Source organism: Neltuma alba, unplaced genomic scaffold (genome assembly GCF_004799145.2).
Source record: "Neltuma alba isolate B1F8T4 unplaced genomic scaffold, ASM479914v2 tig00011783_pilon, whole genome shotgun sequence".
NCBI classification, from domain to species: domain Eukaryota; kingdom Viridiplantae; phylum Streptophyta; class Magnoliopsida; order Fabales; family Fabaceae; genus Neltuma; species Neltuma alba.
In genome coordinates this window covers 39,583-57,416 of record NW_021636406.1, presented here as the reverse complement: position 1 = coordinate 57,416, position 17,834 = coordinate 39,583, and the positions used below count along the sequence as shown (strand labels likewise).

The 17,834-nt window shown below is 32.2% G+C and overlaps 3 protein-coding genes across 3 annotated transcripts; all 3 read right to left on the bottom strand.

Annotated features, from left to right (window-relative positions):
* Nucleotides 1-4,370: 4,370 nt before the first annotated feature.
* On the bottom strand, nucleotides 4,371-8,538 carry LOC114717957 (putative serine/threonine-protein kinase). Its single transcript, XM_028903210.1, has 6 exons — nucleotides 8,271-8,538; nucleotides 8,052-8,191; nucleotides 7,459-7,669; nucleotides 6,171-6,405; nucleotides 5,210-5,360; nucleotides 4,371-5,053 (listed from the first exon to the last, which is right to left on the bottom strand). The coding sequence occupies exons 1-6, from the start codon at nucleotides 8,332-8,334 to the stop codon at nucleotides 4,625-4,627; spliced, it is 1,230 nt and encodes a 409-aa protein (XP_028759043.1). The 5' UTR covers nucleotides 8,335-8,538; the 3' UTR covers nucleotides 4,371-4,624.
* A 5,496-nt stretch (nucleotides 8,539-14,034) lies between these two features.
* On the bottom strand, nucleotides 14,035-16,624 carry LOC114717956 (myosin-binding protein 2-like). Its single transcript, XM_028903209.1, has 4 exons — nucleotides 16,032-16,624; nucleotides 15,745-15,933; nucleotides 14,273-15,518; nucleotides 14,035-14,175 (listed from the first exon to the last, which is right to left on the bottom strand). The coding sequence occupies exons 1-3, from the start codon at nucleotides 16,600-16,602 to the stop codon at nucleotides 14,308-14,310; spliced, it is 1,971 nt and encodes a 656-aa protein (XP_028759042.1). The 5' UTR covers nucleotides 16,603-16,624; the 3' UTR covers nucleotides 14,035-14,175; nucleotides 14,273-14,307.
* On the bottom strand, nucleotides 16,612-17,351 carry LOC114717962 (myosin-binding protein 3-like; the record flags this gene model as incomplete). Its single annotated transcript, XM_028903216.1, has 1 exon — nucleotides 16,612-17,351. A coding segment is annotated over exon 1 (528 nt), but the record flags the coding sequence as incomplete, so codon positions are not given.
* Between the last annotated feature and the right edge of the window lie 483 nt (nucleotides 17,352-17,834).

Below are 17,834 nucleotides of genomic sequence, written 5' to 3'. Positions count from 1 at the left end.
TTAAGTGAATTATTTATAATAAATAAGTGTTGTCTTTCTTAAAATATCTTTGCTAATCAAGTATATTAGCTATAACTACTATTGTTAAAAGGATTACCTCAAAAAAAATATAAATATAAAAGATAAAATGGATTGAGATTTTATATTTAAAATCAAAATAAAAATCAAATGAGATCTTATATTAAGATTCAGAAGTAGTATTATTTGAGAAGCCTAATTGGATTACTTTAAGTGATGCGATTTTGGCCCAGCAAGGCGTGCACTTGCATGTGGCTGGTGGCCCATCCCTTCTCGTTTGGTAATATTCCCACCCACAAAGGTTTAATCCTTCCTAGCGCCTCTCTGTTCTTTCGCGATATTGTCATACTCCTCCGGTCTTTAATATAAGACATATTTAATTAATTTGATTAGATTAAAGAAGTTAGGTAAGTTAGTTAATTATAAGAAAAGTGACACATTTTTCCTAAAATATTATAATTATCTTTTTTAATACCCTCTCTCCCTCTTCTACTTGATTATGGTTGAGGGAATATCCATAGGGGTAATTTAGAGAAAAATGATAAATATGAGAAATGGGTCTTATATTTAGAACCAAAACCAACTCAACAATTAGGTCTTATATTAAGGAACGGAGGAATAGTTGTCATTGATTAATGTGGTGTTGTGATTTCACACACACATATATATTACGTTGTTAATCCTTAAAGTGAAGTAGTCATTCCATCTACGTTTTTGGCTTTAGTGGCCTAATAATAACATAACTTTAACATTTATAAACCAAAAGTAGTGGAATCATATCCCACCTTTGACTATCCCATTTCATAACCTAGATTATTAGTGTATTTTTCGGCAACTGGTATTTTGGGCATAATATTACCAATAGCCTTTAATTATAAGTGGAACGAAATTTTTTTTTCCAAAAAAAAAAAAGTATGCTATAAAGCTAGATGCATGTAATCCCTCTTTCTCTCATATCCTATATGAATTTATCAATTATTATTAATATTATCTGTGTTTTAGAATTGCATAATTTATCTGAAGGACTTGAATAATTTCCTCTTCAAAACAAACAAACGCACATGAAGTCGGCCACAATGGCCCTTGCATATTGCCATACAAGGCTATTAAAGCAAGCGTCTTGCATGCTTTCCTTTTCGGATCAACTAACCGGCTTATTTTTTACGTCTTTGTAATTAACACGACAACACCTTGTGGCAGGTTGCGGTGGTGAACAATCCTTGTCATTTATCCATCTTTAATTTTATTTTATTTGTGGATGCGAGTAGGGAGAACTATTTTATTTAATTTTGAGTTGACGTAGGGAGAACTATAGAGGAGTACGTATGTACTCCTTCACTTTCTAATACACGAGTTATTTTTTAATTTGTTTCTAAATATAAGATTTAGAATTATTTTTATTTCTTATATTTATTTTTCTTTAAACTAATTTATTCAACTTGTAAATTAATATATAATATAATGTTATGGAGAGATACTTAATTAACTCTTATATTAAAGACTAAAAATTACATAATAGTAGGATATGATGCATGCATGTAGTGCTGCTACAAGGAATCCTCTTAGAGCCTAGTCATAGTAATAGAGTCTAATTGAAGGTAATTAGCAGGTTAAGTTGTAACATCTCACATAATTATATTCACATACACAATAAAATACTTTATTTAAAAGTCTATACGTATTTCTCGCATTCCACATAGGTCATAATTTCAAAATATTTTTTTAACATAACAAAATAAACTACTAAAGTCTTATAGTTATGGCAAATAAAAATATAACATAGCATGTACTTAAAGAGCATAGAAGCCTTCACGGCTTATTCCATCAGTGCTTTCCCTTGATTCCTACTAGATTCTTCATTTGAAAAAGTTAATACGAGGGATGAGATCAAACGTCCCAGTAACTTACGAAATTCTAACATATACAAGCAAACCATATATGATAAACACAAATCTGTTTATATGTGTATATATATTTATGTATGAAAATCACGGATTTTATACATTCAACTCAATTTCATTTTTGATTCAACAATATACCAACATCATTTGTCCAATATATCCAAAAATAATGCAATATGAAGCCTCCCTTATATCACTATCCACTCTTACACTGCTGACTGGAACCATAAGCTAACACATAATCTAATAGGAATTAATCTATTTTACTGAATTATTCTGAGCTCACCAATACTAGAGATATATCCAACCAAAAATATAAAGCTCAAGTTCAGACTATGATTCTCCTCCTTTGCAAATAAAATAAGGAGGTGTCACATATCCCACTGTTCCAATGAACTCCTAGCCAAAGAAAAACATGAAAGAAGGGACCCTGACAAGTGTCATCCATTATGTATCGAGTGACGACATACCACATGATAATTTTATATCCATGCAAATCTCCTTCTATCTTTAACCCAACAACGCAAACGTCATATGTAAATAATGTTACATCAGAATTACATCCTCAAATATATTATTAAAAATAAGAGAGTAATAAAATTTATGTAATTTTACAGCAACTTATCATAATTCAATAACTATCAATATATTTAAATATAGATCATAATTAATAGCAATAAATCTTAACAAAATAAAGTAGTATATTAAAACATTAATTTGAAAAGTCATAATATATACATATATTTCAATATGGTATAATAAAAATTAGTAAATCCATAATATAATCATACACAATTCACATGTACATGAAAGAATTTTCAAAGTTACCTAGTACTCTTTAGCTTACAAATATTCACACAAAGATTACTCCAAAATTTTTAAGAGTCTAGAAAATCACACATAAATATTTATTAATATAAAACTCAAAACTACTCCAAAATTATAAGACTACCCTTTAAACTAAAATTACAAAAATATATTAACTCTCACAAATCTGACTATTTATAATAGATATAATATTATTTTTAAAATATAATTTATATATAAGACTATTTAAATTTAATAACTTAAGTAAATATATAATTATTTCCTAAAATATAAAATTTTATATTAAAATCTCAATTATTTATTATAGTCTTATTTAAAAAAATTTCTCAGCCAAACAACTCCTTTGAAGTATAAATACATTTTTCTTTTTATAAAATTCTCAATTTACAATTCTTCAAGTTTTCAAAAATTATTTCAACAATAGATCTTTAACTTATTCAATATTCAAATCGATTAAAATCTCAATAATATATTAAATAATCCAAATAAATTATTTAACTAAAATTTAATCAGTAAAAATATTTATATGTCTTGAATAATAAATTTTTCAACTAAAATCTTAATTAAAAATTATCAAAATGATCATTAAACAAATATAAACTGATTAAAATTTCTTAATAATAAATCTTTAAATTTCTATTGTCATATATTGTCAAAATTCAATACTTACTCCATACCCAAACAGTAAAATTTCCTCTAAACATTATAATGAAACTAATAATATAAAGCTCTAAATATATAGTAAATACTCATAAAAAAATTTGATAAAAAGATGTATATTTGTGTATCTAAATGATCTCTAAATTTTATCTTATCCTTCAGACAGTAAGTTCTTTTACTCCCTCTTCATTTTCCTCTCTTCCTCTTGCCGTCTCTTTCTCTTCTCACTCTTGTTTTTCTTTTCTACCTCCTCCCCGCTCTTTTATTTTATCTTCCTTCAACTTCCAACTATCCATCCCCTTTTTTCCTTCTTCATTTGCTACTCCTCCCTCAAAATTCTTTCTTCCCAATTCAATGTCCCAGCTTTTCCACCGAATTCGGTGGAAAAGCTGTGTTTTTTTTCAAAATAATAATGTATGTTACATAAGCAGTCCTAGTAATAGAGTCTGATTGAAGGTAATTGGCAGGTTAAGCTCAAATATACTCATGGGGTATAAAGCAATCAAGCTATTGATTTTGTAGGCAAGAGAGCAACTAGAGATGACCTGCCTTTGACCTCCTTGTCCCAGACACGTTAAATTGGTCCAATTGTGGGCCATATTTGCATCCACACGTGGATGGGAATCCAGTCCCCACTTGGTAATTTGGGGACAGTTATAAACTTGGGAGATCATATTTGAATACTCCTCATATTTTTTATTTTACATTAATACTAAATCATAGTTTTAAAAATAATTTGACAGTATATGAAATAAATATACTGTACGAAAGAATTTATCTTGATTTGCAGAAAAACATTTTTTAAAAACACTTTTTTAATCACTTAAACACTCCCAGGGTATGAAATGAAAATGGAAGAGATTGGGATGTGCTTTTCCTGCCATTGAAAGATGCTAAAGGGGGCAAAATCTTAGGGACTACAAGAAGCATGATAGTTTCAAGTATGAATATGACCCAAAAATATCATCCAAGTTGTATATGCATGAATCCCATTAAGACCTGACCTGTAAATTTTCTCCATTGTTCGTGTACTACAAAAAATGGATTCAATGGTTGATTCTTGCAAGGGAAAACAAACAAAATTGACAGCCATTGAGCTCAATTCTCACCATCCATTCTCGATGGCCTAAGGGTGAGGGGGAAAAAAAAAGAAAAGAAATCTAACATTTACATAGCTTTCTACAAAATGAATGAGCAAGTAACAAGAGAATACGAGCCTAACCCTCCTCAATTACACGTTTTCCACGAGGGTCTAATTCTCTAGAAGTAGAGGTGGTTGTGGTTGCGGCTGTGGCGGCTGTGGTCGCCGTTGCCGTTGACCTTGTATTGTAAGGATTGCTCGAAACACCAGAATGTGAACCAAATCCACCAGAACTACTACCCATTGTGGAAGACAATGCATAAGGATTATGATGCTTTCGGTATCTTGAACCCGGCACACCGGGTCTCTTCGGTTCTTCCAAGTGGCCCGGCTTTTTCGACAACACCACCATGACCCGGTTCATGGGAGGCCGGTCTTTGGGGTCACCTTGAATACATAGCAAGCCTAGTTGAATACACATTGCCACTTGTTCAGGCACTGCTGAAGCTGCTATTGCAGTGTCCATAATTTCTAAGCTTCGTCCTTTTTTGTAAAGCTTGTATACCTATGATAGCCAAAAACAAAATTCAACACAAAGGATTTCAGTCATGCTAAAATAAATAATTTATTGATGTGATGGAAATATAAATGTACTCTTAGGTTGTATCCTATCTAAGCGTACTTAACTTGTTGATGAACTAAGAACGGATTAAAATCTTACCCAGTCGACAAGGTTCTGTGAATCCAGATCCAAGTTAAATGATAGGTTTCGTTGACCACTAATGATCTCCAATATCAGAACTCCAAAACTAAATACGTCTGCTTTTGTTGATAAATTCCCGTACATCATGTATTCTGGAGCCATATATCCACTGTTGAATGGATAGATTTGGTTACACAGAGTTTTCTTTGTAAAAACAAACCCTCAAAAATAATAATATTCTATTTATAATTTTAGAATAATTAAATAAAAATAATAAAATTGAAATAAAAAATTAATAAAAAGATTAATGCATAAAAAAAAATACAATAAAATATACGAAGAAATTCGTCCAAAAAGTAACATATATATGCGGACACAGTTATATCTTAGGCTACATTTTAAAATTAATTGAAAAATAAAAAGACCTCAAACAAGTTTTAAAACATGGATTAATTCTCAGTATTCATTTCTATTTCAATACGCGTTGGGTTTAGATTCTCTTATCAGAAATGGCAAGTAAATAATAAAAGGGAAAATTGCAATTAGGTCCCACCCAAGAAAATTAAATACAAAAAGATCTCTTAAAATCATGAAATTATTTTGAAATCCCAAGAAACTTTTTTGTAATAAATTTTATTTGTTTAATTACCAAATTACTTTCTTTTTTTTATAAAAAAGTTTGCATTGACAATTGAAAGAGCAGTGGTTGACAACTTAGGGTGCAAGGATTGACAACTATCGCGGCTGGCTTAACAACGCACTTGCTCTTTCAGTTGTAACTTGAAAAAAAAAGGTAATTTAACAATTAAACAAATAAAATTTATTCCAAAAAAGTCTCTCGAGACTTCAGAATAATTTCATGATTTCAAAAAAACTTTTTATATTTAATTCTTTTAAGTGGAACCTAATTGTAATTCTCCCAATAATAAAGTGTATCACAGGTGATAAGGTAGGTGAAAGAGTTGAAAAGCATGCATACTTGGTTCCAGCTGCACGGGTTTTAACATGGGTTTCATCTTCAGGGAAGAGACGAGCCATGCCGAAATCTGCGATCTTGGGATTCCATTTACCATCGAGCAGAATATTGCTAGCTTTTATGTCTCTGTGAATTATACAGTCGTGTGCATCTTCGTGAAGATAAAGCAATCCTCTAGCTATTCCTGCTATTATTGCAAACCTCTTTTGCCAGTCAAGCTCTTTTCTCCTATCTGATCCTGTATCCATTCATTTACATATACTAATCACGCTCCATTCTACAAAGATTAACTAGCTAATTACTTGTACATTTCGCAATTTTTTATGCAGTGTTTGTGATACATATATATGTGTGTGCGCTTTTGGTTACTTGAAAAAGGGGGGAAGTTGGTGGAGAGTTTTGTTGTAATATAAAAGGCGACGTCATAGCTTCGCTAAGATGGGTCAAAAGACGCGTTTGAATCAGGAGATGAAAAAAAGAAATAGTAAGATGCAACGCATGGCATTAATTTTTGGAGGAAAAGTCAAGGTCTAAAGTGCAGTCACCTTCCGAGGATGAGCTACCAAAAAAAATAATTATGTGCAGATTTCTGGAGTCTCCATAGTTGGTGACGTAAATATATTAACTAATGCCGGAGTTGGAAATTGGAATGGTTGGCAAAGAAGAAAGGAAATTGGAATAAAAAAGATTCATAACATTCAGGAAATATAAATATCTTATCTTTTTCGGGTCTACAGATGAATCATCACTCCATCAATATAAAAAGAAGAAAAAGTGGCCTCATTGTGAACAGCAGAGCCCCACACGGAAGCTCCACATTCAAACTTGGAGTCTTCTGCCTTTTCAAATTGTACTTATTCTCACAGTGGGCTTAGTAAAATAATTTTACTGACGTCAATTTTTTCTTTAATGTACCAATTGCAATGCAGCTTCAAGTAAAAGGAGAAAAAAACAACCCTACTTTTCAATTAAGAATGTGTTTGGATAGAAACCAAACTATGGTTTCAGAAGTGTTTTTACAGATTACGAAGTAAATATGTGGAGGAGATTATCTCGTTTTACGGAAAAGTGCTTCTGAAACCACGGTTTTGAGATACCCAAACAGGCCCTAAAATCCAAACTCAAACAAAGGCTTGAGGTGAATAAGATAACTTAAAAAAAAAAATTTTTTTAACGGTGCGAAAATAAATATACGAGAGGAGTTTTTTCTTGTAAAACACGGAAATACTAATTTTAAGTTGATCCAAACAGAAACAGAATGAACAGAAGAAGAAGAAGAAGGAAGACTTACTGAAGAGAATTTTGTCAAGGCTCTCATGAGGAACATATTCATACACGAGAAGCTTCTCGGAGCCAAATACACAATAGCCCAACAGATTCACAACATTGCGGTGCTGCACACGCGCCAACAATTTCGCCTCGTTTACGAACTCCTTCTTCCCCTGATTCGATCTCACTGATAGCTTCTTCACTGCGATCTCTCTTCCATCTTCGAGCTTCCCCTGTTCCAATTTCAAATACCCCTCATTTCAGAATACTGTAGCAAAGAATTGATTCGTGTAAACATGACATTTTGGGGTTTACAATCCCAATGAGGATCTTACAATTAGTCAAACCTTAGAAAAAAGGCTCAAAGCTTGATTTGAATAATCTGTTTCGAGATTCTCAACTTGTAAATGGAAAAATTTAAGCGAGAATCTCGAAACGATTTTTAGTTGCAGTTAATTGGTTTTAGAATTACCCGAACTTAAACCAATTGAATGCTTTTTCTCAGACATTGCAAGATGAAGAATGAATGAACTGTTCCCAGCTCAATTTTCCTCCCTCTGCAACTTTTCCCCGCAACCAAACACAATAACTAGTAAAATTTCTCATAGATCTTGCCTTGTAAACTGGTCCGAATCCTCCCTCGCCCAGCTTGTGATTAGGATTGAAATTCTTCGTTGCCGAAACTAACGTTTCGTAGGAAAACACCTTCTGCTCCTTGGCGGCAATCCTCTGAATGTCGTCTTCGTTCTGTCTCTCTGTCATCGCCCAGAAAATAGACTGAGACTAACAGAAAAGAAAATAAAGAAAGAACGGGAACTGGGTTTTGCTCTTTACCTTTCCTTGAACCGAATTTGAGATGTTTCATAATACTTTGAAGAAAGCTTTTGGATTTGATCATAGTCTGTCTTTTCGCACGATGCCTGAGAAAACTAGCCCATGAAGCGGAAACAGAGGATCAGTTCAAGGAGATATTTGATGTTCGTGCGGCTCAACCAGAACTGGTTTCTGGGAAAAATGAGGAAGCGATGACTTGAGATGGAGGACAAGAAGAAAAAGAAAAGGATTGAATGTTGGGTTACTTCCGTACAGAAATCACAATAACCTGACCGGCTGACCCTAAATGTGAAATCAGAGACGAGTTGGCCCTTCATCAAATTGAAAACGAAATCCCAAGCGTGTTGTTGGCGTTGTGACGCTTGCTTGACTTGTCTTGGCTCGTGGTAATCAATTCTAAATTGAAGATAACTTAAATGTAATATTCAAAATTCTGTTAAAATAGGTAAAAAAAAAAAAACAAAATAGTGCTACAAAAACTAAAAGATTATACAAAGCCTAATAAAATACTTATATTCCGATCTTAACCTAAGATATATTTAACTAATTTAATTGGATTAAAAAAATTAGATAAGTTAATTAATTATAAAAAATATCACATGTTTTTTCTAAAACACTATAAGTATCATTCTTAATATTCTTCCTTCCTCTCCTACTTGATTATTGTCGAACGGTATCAATATGGATAATTTAGAAAAAATTAATAAGTATGATAACTAGGTGTTATATTTATGATCAAAATTAACTCAACAATTAGATCCTATGTGAAGGTTGGAGGGGTGGTAAAAAATTATACAAGTCTATTAATGAAAATTAAAAATTACATGAAATTTAAAGAAAAATCATATTATGCATGAGTATTAACTAACTGCATGATTCAAAAAATTTTATAGTTTACATTAGACTTTTGGCTTTGCCATGGCAACAAGTATGCATTTAAAACTCCATTTGATTAATAAAAAAAGTCGCTCTGTGGCATTTTATACAAATGAATACTAATTCTTAGAGAATATAGTGTTGAGAAATTTCAATTTTTTCCGGGAAAAAAATACTCCTTCTGTTCTTTATTATAAGAGACATTTGATGCTTATGGCATGTTCCCAAATATAAGAGACACTTAAAAGTTGTCTCTATTTTTTTGTATTGATTTCCTATTTTATCCCTATTTATTTTGTCTCCAACTCATACTCCCTCTCCCTCCCACTTCTCTTTCTTTTAATAATTTAATTGTTCTCTATCATACTCTCTCTTTTTATTAATGGGGGTATTATTGAAAAAAACATGATACTTTTTACATATTAATTGTCCTCAATTAATTTTAACTGTTTTTTTTATCAACATAAGTTGGTTATTTGTCTCTTATAATAAAAAACAGAAGGAGTACAATTTTGGGTCGGGAATGATCGAGGTAAGGCTATCCTTTTACAACATGTCCGTGGGTTCAGCAGTTAGGAGATTGGATACTATCGCGGGTTCGATACCTGAAAATGTCATCGCACTTAGGAATATACATTTGTGAATCTTGGAGTTAATTTTCATGTGACTAATATGCTACTTTTAAGCACTTCTATGACCCAAATGGATCCTGTGTGATCAACGAGCTGATTAGGTTATGTGTAATTGACTACTACTTTCAGAGACACCGTTTGATATTTATTTTGATTATAAATATAAAATCTCAATTTATTTTGTTTATTATATTTATATATATTTTTAAGATAGTCCTTTTAATAGTGGTAATTTTATTTAATAATAGTAATTCCAATTGATATACTTGATTATGAAAGATATTTTAGAAAAGACAATATCTATTTATTACAAATAATTAATTTATTTTTTTAATCTTTTCAAATTAATCAGCTAATTTTTATACCTATGATTGAAGTTAGTATTTTGTCAAAAGGGGGGGGTCTTCTGATCTCATGGATGTTACAGCAGCTGCCGTGGACCCACGGACACTGAAATGAAAATGCCAAGTTCATATTTGCCCAAGTGGCTCCAAATAAGAGCACCAGTTTGCCTGGCCGGAAGGGTGAACCTCATCAGCTTCATAAACTTTTTTCTTTTCCATTGAATTAAGCAAATTGTCAGATAGGCATACTTTTCACTGGGGAATAAAATATTCATAATTTTTTGAATGAACACAAAGAGAAAAGTCAATTATTTTTTATTATTATCCACCTGCCTTAGGTAAGTTTGAATTTGACCATAGGACCAATAATCCGCACCATATAATCCCTACCTAGCTAATTGTTAAGCAAATATATTGCAGTTACTAAAAAATCAGGTTATGACACACAGCCCAATCCTTACAACAAACACAAATTTATTGTTTGAACTATTTTTTTTAATGCTATGAATTAATTAAACGGATGATGGAAGGGAGTACAATTTCTCATGCATAATTACTACCGCAAATTGAATGCATTAACGAAAGCAAAATACTCCTCCGGTCCTAATTATAAGACCCAATTGACTTATTTGAGGAGATTAAGGAAGTAAGTTAAGTTGGTTATTTATAATAAATAAGTGTTATCATTTCTAAAATATCCTTGCTAATTGAGTATATTGGCTAAAACTATCATTATTAGAAGGATTATCTTGGAAAAAATGCATAAATATAAGAGACAAAATGGATTGGGGTCTTATAATTAGGACTAAATAAAAAGTCAAATGGGGTCTTATAATAAGGACCGGAGGAGTAATTTCATTGCTTATTATACTCTTTCATCCATCCATGATATAAGAAGTTTGGTTAAGTCTCACAAACTAAGCAATATAATAGTTAAATTATTAAACACGTCTTAAAATAATAAAATTTTTCTATTTTATCCTTAACACATGTGATTGAAAAGTAATAAAGTATATTTTTTTAAATACACGTTGGCCAAAAAAATATTTTTACATATACTTTTAATTATCTCTCTCCTGTTTTCTATATTTAAAACTCTCTCTTTTAATTAATAATGGTAAAAGTAAAAAAATATTATTAATTATTTTGACAACTTATATTTTGAACCATAATTTTATTCTAAAAGAGTTCATATATTAAATACTAGAATGAGTAAATCTCTACCATGCTTGCTCTACTTCAAAATATAAGCTTTAAATAACAAACTCACACAATTCGAAAAGTTAATTAAAATTGGTTAAACATAATAATTATGTAAACGGTGAGTGGGTAGGGAGAGTGGGTAAAAAAAGAGATGAAAGGGAATGAGCAGATAAAGATACAAGAGAAACATATGGAGTGTGTTTGGATTAGTGTTGGTATAACTAATTTTTATTCTATCTGAATTTTACAAACGTAAGTTAAGATAAAAGTCAGTTAGTGTAATATGATTTATGTTTAAATTTGCTTTATAAAAAAAATAGTTTACCAAACTAAATATTTTTTGGATGAGTAATAAAAAAGTATATTTAGATATAAAATAACTAGAAAGGGCGTGATTTTTATTATATATATAATTGATATAGTTTGATAAATTTAAAAGAAATATTAAAATTAAAAGTATAAAAATAAAACTCAAAAAACACTTAATTAGATATATTTAATCTACTTAAAGTATAAAAGTAAATTATATTTTAAACATTTAGATGTAACTAACGTTCTAAATTATCTTTGAGTACATCAAACACCTTAAATTACTTTTTTAGGCGTCTAATGTATTTGAAGCTTTTCTTTCCAAAGCTCCAAAATTCAACTTTAGATGCAACACGCCATCAAATCCAGAAGTCCATTTTGAAGAGTATGCCAAACACTAGCTTATCTTCAAATGGCCTATCCTTGGCCTCCCAAAACGGAGATCCAAATAGGCGCATAATTGACCGGAGATGAAAATTAAGAAAACGTGGTAAATTAGGCCATTTAAAAAAAATTGATGCTTATATTTTGAACGCGATATAATAATGTTTCGTTGACTTTTAAGAAAGGGTCAAGTCTACTGCCATCGCGTTGAATGAAAGCAGATCATTGGTTATTAAATCTGGCCCATTTATTGCATAAAAAATTATTTGCAAGTTTCCAATGCGAAACGCTAGATCAGAGATGGTTGAAACTTTTCTTCGGAAACATTGGTTAAAAAGGCCATATTACTTTGTTTTAATTTCTATATATATATAAATTCATTCATATTTTTATTGCGTTAATTTTTTTTAAAATATCTTTAATTTTTTATAAGCCACAAAAGAATGCATTTCATGGATAGTGGAAACTAATTTCCCTAGTAATGTTAAGAACAATGATCAAATCCCCTTCAGTAGGGTGTTAACTATATTCAATTTTCCATTCATCTTACGTTAATCTAAATTGATTTCATTTGGCCAAAAAATATCAAATTGATTTCAAATTGACTCTTCGATTTTTTTAAAGTGCAAATAATTTTTAACTTAGGATTCTCATGATGAACATTTCCTCAAAATCTCTGTTTTTTTATATTTAATATAATTTTTTCACATATATTTAATATAATTTAAACGCATGCACACAATCATACTAATATTAGATTTGAATTAAAGGGAAATAACAATAAAAGACTCTAGAACATAAGGCTCAAACCTCAATAATGGGAATTATATAATGTGAGTGGAAAGTCAACAACACCCTCCTAATAATAATAACTTTACTATTAAAAATAACAACTTAAGTATTAAATATAACAAGTTTACAGTTGCAATATTAAATATAATTAATTATTTTATACTCCTCTGGTCCTTAATATAATATCCATTTGACTAATTTGATTAGATTAAGGAAGTTAGGTAAGTTAGGTAAATTAGTTAATTATAAGAAATGTGATACGTTTTTCCTAAAATACTATAATCATCTTTCTTAATACCTCCTCTTCCTCTTTTTATTTGATTATGGTTGAGAGAGTATCTATAGGGGTAATTTAGAGAAAATTGATAAACATGAGAAATGACTCTTATATTTAGGACTAAAACTAACTTAATAATTGGGTCCTATATTAAGGACCGGAGGAGTAGAATCACAAAAGTAATTAAGATGGTTATTCACTTACTTGTAATTAATATGTAGATAATTTGTGATACTTTTTTAAAATTATCCTTTCCATTTAATGATCATCTTTAATGCATATAGATTAAAAAAAAAATAGCTTGATAAAATGAAATATTACAAGAAACAGTTAAGTAATAATATCCCGATCCTTAATATAAGACCTAATTGATTAATTTAAAAAGATTAAGAAAGTTAGTTATTTGTAATAAATAGATATTATCTTTCCTAAAATATTCTTATTAATTATGTGTGTTTAAATTACAAATTTATAGTAACTTCTTAGTACTAGTATATACAATTAGTATAGGGATTACTTGAGAAAAAAATTGATAAATATTGAAAACAAAGTGAACTGAAGTCTCATATCTAGAACCATATTAAAAGGCAAACTAGCTTTTATATTAAGAATTAGGGTAGTATATAATATAAGAAGGAATTAGGGCTTGATGAAGTAGATAATATGATAGGATCACAAACAACATATATTAAAATATACTCTTACTATCCTTTCCAATAAAATTAAACTAATAATTAACATGATGTATAAAATCTATACATTCTACCCTACACACACACATGCACAATCATCATCGTCCTTCACTCCCAAGAAGGTGATGATGATGGACGCAAACCACCAAAATTTTGGGCTTATTACATGTTACCCAAGACCCAAAAAGATCAAAGGCAGACTTGATTTTGTTGTCCACCACTGTCATCAACACTAGACCATGCAGGATCCTTCCCCTTCCCACCAGGGAACCTCCTTTGACATTTTTGTTCAAAAGTTTAGAAGCCATATGATTAATACTTTCCCTTATCTAGCTGGCCCATGTATTCATGTACTTCTTCAGTTGAACTTGTGGATCATCATCAACATTACTATGCCTGTATGCACTTCACAACAAATTTCCAAATCAACAAAATGCTGTCCCAGATGAGCAATAAAGAAAAAAGGAAAACATAGTTGAGCACAGAACCTCACCTATTATCCTTGTAGCAAAAATGAGCAAGAACTAGTTATACAGCAAGATCGCTCATGTTCTTAAGTCTGAGATCCACATTCCTCAGATCATGAAGGTACTGCAAAATCTCTTGAAGAAGGTCTAAGCCTTTGTCCCCTTTCCTCACGGAACTGATACAGTGCTTTAGAAACTCTCTATCAGCCTCTAGTGCCTGTAATCTCTCATAAACATCATCCAATTCTTCCTCTAAATCAGCCTCTTCCATTGAAATATTTTCCACTGAGTTCAAATTGAAATCCGTCCCATTCTCTTCTTTTCCTATTGCATCAAAAATTGGAAGAAGCCTCTTGCCTTTTTGACCCATGATTTTCCTCCCACCATTGATGTAGGAATGACCATTTGCAAATCCATTCACATGGTTATAGTATCCATTTCCATTCTCATGACAAACATCTTCTTCATGATTCAGCTTGACAAGCTTTCTTTCCAGCACCTTGAGCTGTTCTAGAATTGACAACCTCTCTTCCTCAAAGTTTGCTAGAGATTCCTCCAAGTAGAGGACAGCATCTACAGGCGTATTCGTGTTCTGTTCGCCATAGAATCCATTCTCTTCCTTTGCTTCTTGATTCAAATCTACAGATAGACCATCACTATCTTCCTCATTGCTGCAAGAAACTGATGAGTTTGAGTTAGTTACATCTCTTCTTGACATTGTTGATTTTTCTTTAACCTCCAATTCCTGAAACTTCTTTCTGTATGTTTCGAGCTCTCTTTCTAGATCTTGCTTCTCCTTCTCCCTTCTAACCATTAGATCATTCAGAAGCTGCAATGCCTCCTGATCATACTCGGATTGTTCTTCCATCATTCTTTGGTACTGAAGAGCTTCCATCTGCATAGCTGCTTTCTCTTCCTGAAGCCTATTTATCATTGCCAATGTCTGATTCGCTGCTACAGCAGACGCACTTCTCTCTTCTTCTAGTTCTGCATATGCACTACTCAAGGCCTTCCTTTCAGCTTTCAATGCTGATTTTAGCTTCTCAATGGTGAGCTCGCCGGGTTCTATATCGCTTATGGTGCTGCTTCCATCCAAGGATTCTTCTGTTCCTGATTCTCTCCTCTCTACAGAAGCGGGAGTATCAGGAATTTTCTCCGCTTCATTCTCATTGAACTCCAAAGATGATTCCAAATGGTTCCTTAGTACTTTTGGCATGCTTGTCTCAACTGACATGGTTTGAAATTCTACAAACTCCTCATCTTTATCACCACCTAGTTGTTTACATTTCAGAATGAAAAGAAGAAACTTAATAAAAAATGCGGGCTGAGATTCTTGAAAGTTTATGGGGGAAAGATTAAAAACGAAAAAAGAGTAAACAATCCCTTTCCACCTTATCATTTTAGAAACATCACATCAAACTTTGCCATATGTTATCTCTATACGACAAATGAAAGAAGATGACAGCAGATGAAGTTCTAGGAGAAGATATATACTAACCACTTTCATCTTGGACACGAAACCTGACTGCGCTAGCAGATGAATCTTCTTGCATGTGTTGATTTGAGTCCTCCGGAGGAATATCATGAATTTGATACTCATCCACTTGTTCATGATCAGGAATTTCCGTTCCAATGGACACTTCTGTTTCAAATTCATCTCCCTGCATTTCTGTCACTTCTTCTGAGGCTGCAAGTACAGAAATTTTTTAGAAGTTTAGAACTATGCATTGGAAGAGAACTCAATAACTGATGAGTAAAATTATTGTCAGAGAAAATTAGCACAACCTTCTCTGCTTTCCACAAGAGCTTCAAGATTGTGATTCCTAGGTTTTTCTTTAATTGATGGACCAAAATTCTGCTCCAAATTTGCTTCAACTAGCGATACTGATACTGACAGTGGTTTCGGTTTTCTCTTGGGACAGGAAAAACTTATCACACTATCTCCCGACGTGTGCCAATTCTCGAAAACTGGTTCGGTTTCCACACCACCAGAAAGCATATCAAAATCCAAAATAACATCTTCATTCCGATCCTCTGATTCTTGACCCTCTGCCACCTTGTGACGACGTCGGCTATCTGTCTCTGTGGCAGCGGCGGCGGAAGAATCAATCAGTTCGAACGGAACCAAGCTACAATTATCGCCATGGACGAAGAACTCAAGATGCTGGGGTGGAATTTCCCCAGTTTTTTGCTCACAAGGTTGATCAACATTGGACACCTTGTGAACTTCCATGGTTTCTTTAGCCTTTTGATCTTCGTCTTCATAATGATCACATGCAGAATCCGATCTGCTGCGATAACCTTCATCAATCTCTGCATCAACTTCAATTCCACCTTGTGTAATCAGATTCTGCATCCGGGGATGATCCAACGGCTCGACCGCAAAACCAGGAGGGCGTAATCTGCTTTCTAAGTGGACCCCACAGCAAGAACACTTCAAAGCCTTGCTACCATCAGTGTCCTGAACCATAACTATCTTCTGCTCCATCCATGGAAAGAAACCAAAGCTCTTTGAAATTTTAACATAATCTAATTCGGATGATGAAGAAGAAGAGGAGCAATCCTCACACATATCCTCGGATTCAGCGAGTTTGCGATGATTATAGCAGTACCCGAGTTTGGAAATCTCAGAGGCATGAGATTCACAAACAAGATCTCTGAAGCAAGACTTGTTCGCATACTTTTTGGGCTCGACGATGTGCTCGATCCTAGAACAACATATACAAGGCCTTTTGAGGCCAAAGTAATCAGCGAATTTTAAGATTAAGTAAGAGAAAAGAGAGTTCAGAAGAAGCAGAACGATGAGAACCCATTCAAGGAAAGCGTAGACAAGAACCAGGGTTGGTTTGTTGGTGTTCCTGTGTAACATTGTTGCAAACTTGTTGGTAGCCATGGATGAACAAAAGAAGAAGAGGAAGCTGACGACGAGGACGAGGACGAAGATGCTCTGTTTTATGGTATATACAGATAAAGCTTTTTTGGGCGCACAAGAGTATAAGATTGGAACTGAACCTAAGGAAGTGTTAGAAAGCAAGAGAACTCTGAAATTTGGGAGAAGTGAAAAACTGGATCGTGTGGAAATATGTGAGTGAGAAAGAGATGAAGAGGGAAAGAGAAAGAAAGTGTAGGAATGGAATTATAAGGCAAGGAAAGGAGGGCGAGGCGAAGGGAGAAAGAAGATGTGCTTGAGTCAAAGAAAATTAAAGAATGTTCAATAATGTCGCAGCATCCAAGATATAACTTTTTAAGATATGTTTTCTTTTACATTTATTATTTTTATTTAAATAAATTTACTCAGTAACTGATATATAATATACTTCAGGCCAAAAAAAAAAAAAAAAAGATATATAATATACTCCCATATAAGAGTATTTTAAAAATATTATGATATATTTATTTTAATTAATTAATTTAGCTAGCTTCTTCAATCAACTCAGACGAATTAACAAGGCCAAAAAAACTCGAATAAATTAAGTAATTTTTATATTAAGCATCTAATAATAAATTACAAGCTCTTTCTTATTTGAATCTATATTTAATATTTAATACTGACCAGAACTTTTGCTGTGCAATTCCATCATACCGGTT

Excerpts from the sequence above, each read along its gene's own strand:
- LOC114717957 (XM_028903210.1), bottom strand. The coding sequence starts at position 8,334 with ATGATCAAATCCAAAAGCTTTCTTCAAAGTATTATGAAACATCTCAAA. Across the intron at positions 8,192-8,270 it reads CAAATTCGGTTCAAGGAAAG|AGAGACAGAACGAAGACGAC; the intron begins GTAAAGAGCAAA and ends GGGCGATGACAG. Across the intron at positions 6,406-7,458 it reads CCTTGACAAAATTCTCTTCA|GATCAGATAGGAGAAAAGAG; the intron begins GTAAGTCTTCCT and ends GAATGGATACAG.
- LOC114717956 (XM_028903209.1), bottom strand. The coding sequence starts at position 16,602 with ATGCAGAATCTGATTACACAAGGTGGAATTGAAGTTGATGCAGAGATT. Across the intron at positions 15,934-16,031 it reads TCTTGTGGAAAGCAGAGAAG|CCTCAGAAGAAGTGACAGAA; the intron begins GTTGTGCTAATT and ends CTGTACTTGCAG. Across the intron at positions 15,519-15,744 it reads TCGTGTCCAAGATGAAAGTG|GTGGTGATAAAGATGAGGAG; the intron begins GTTAGTATATAT and ends GTAAACAACTAG.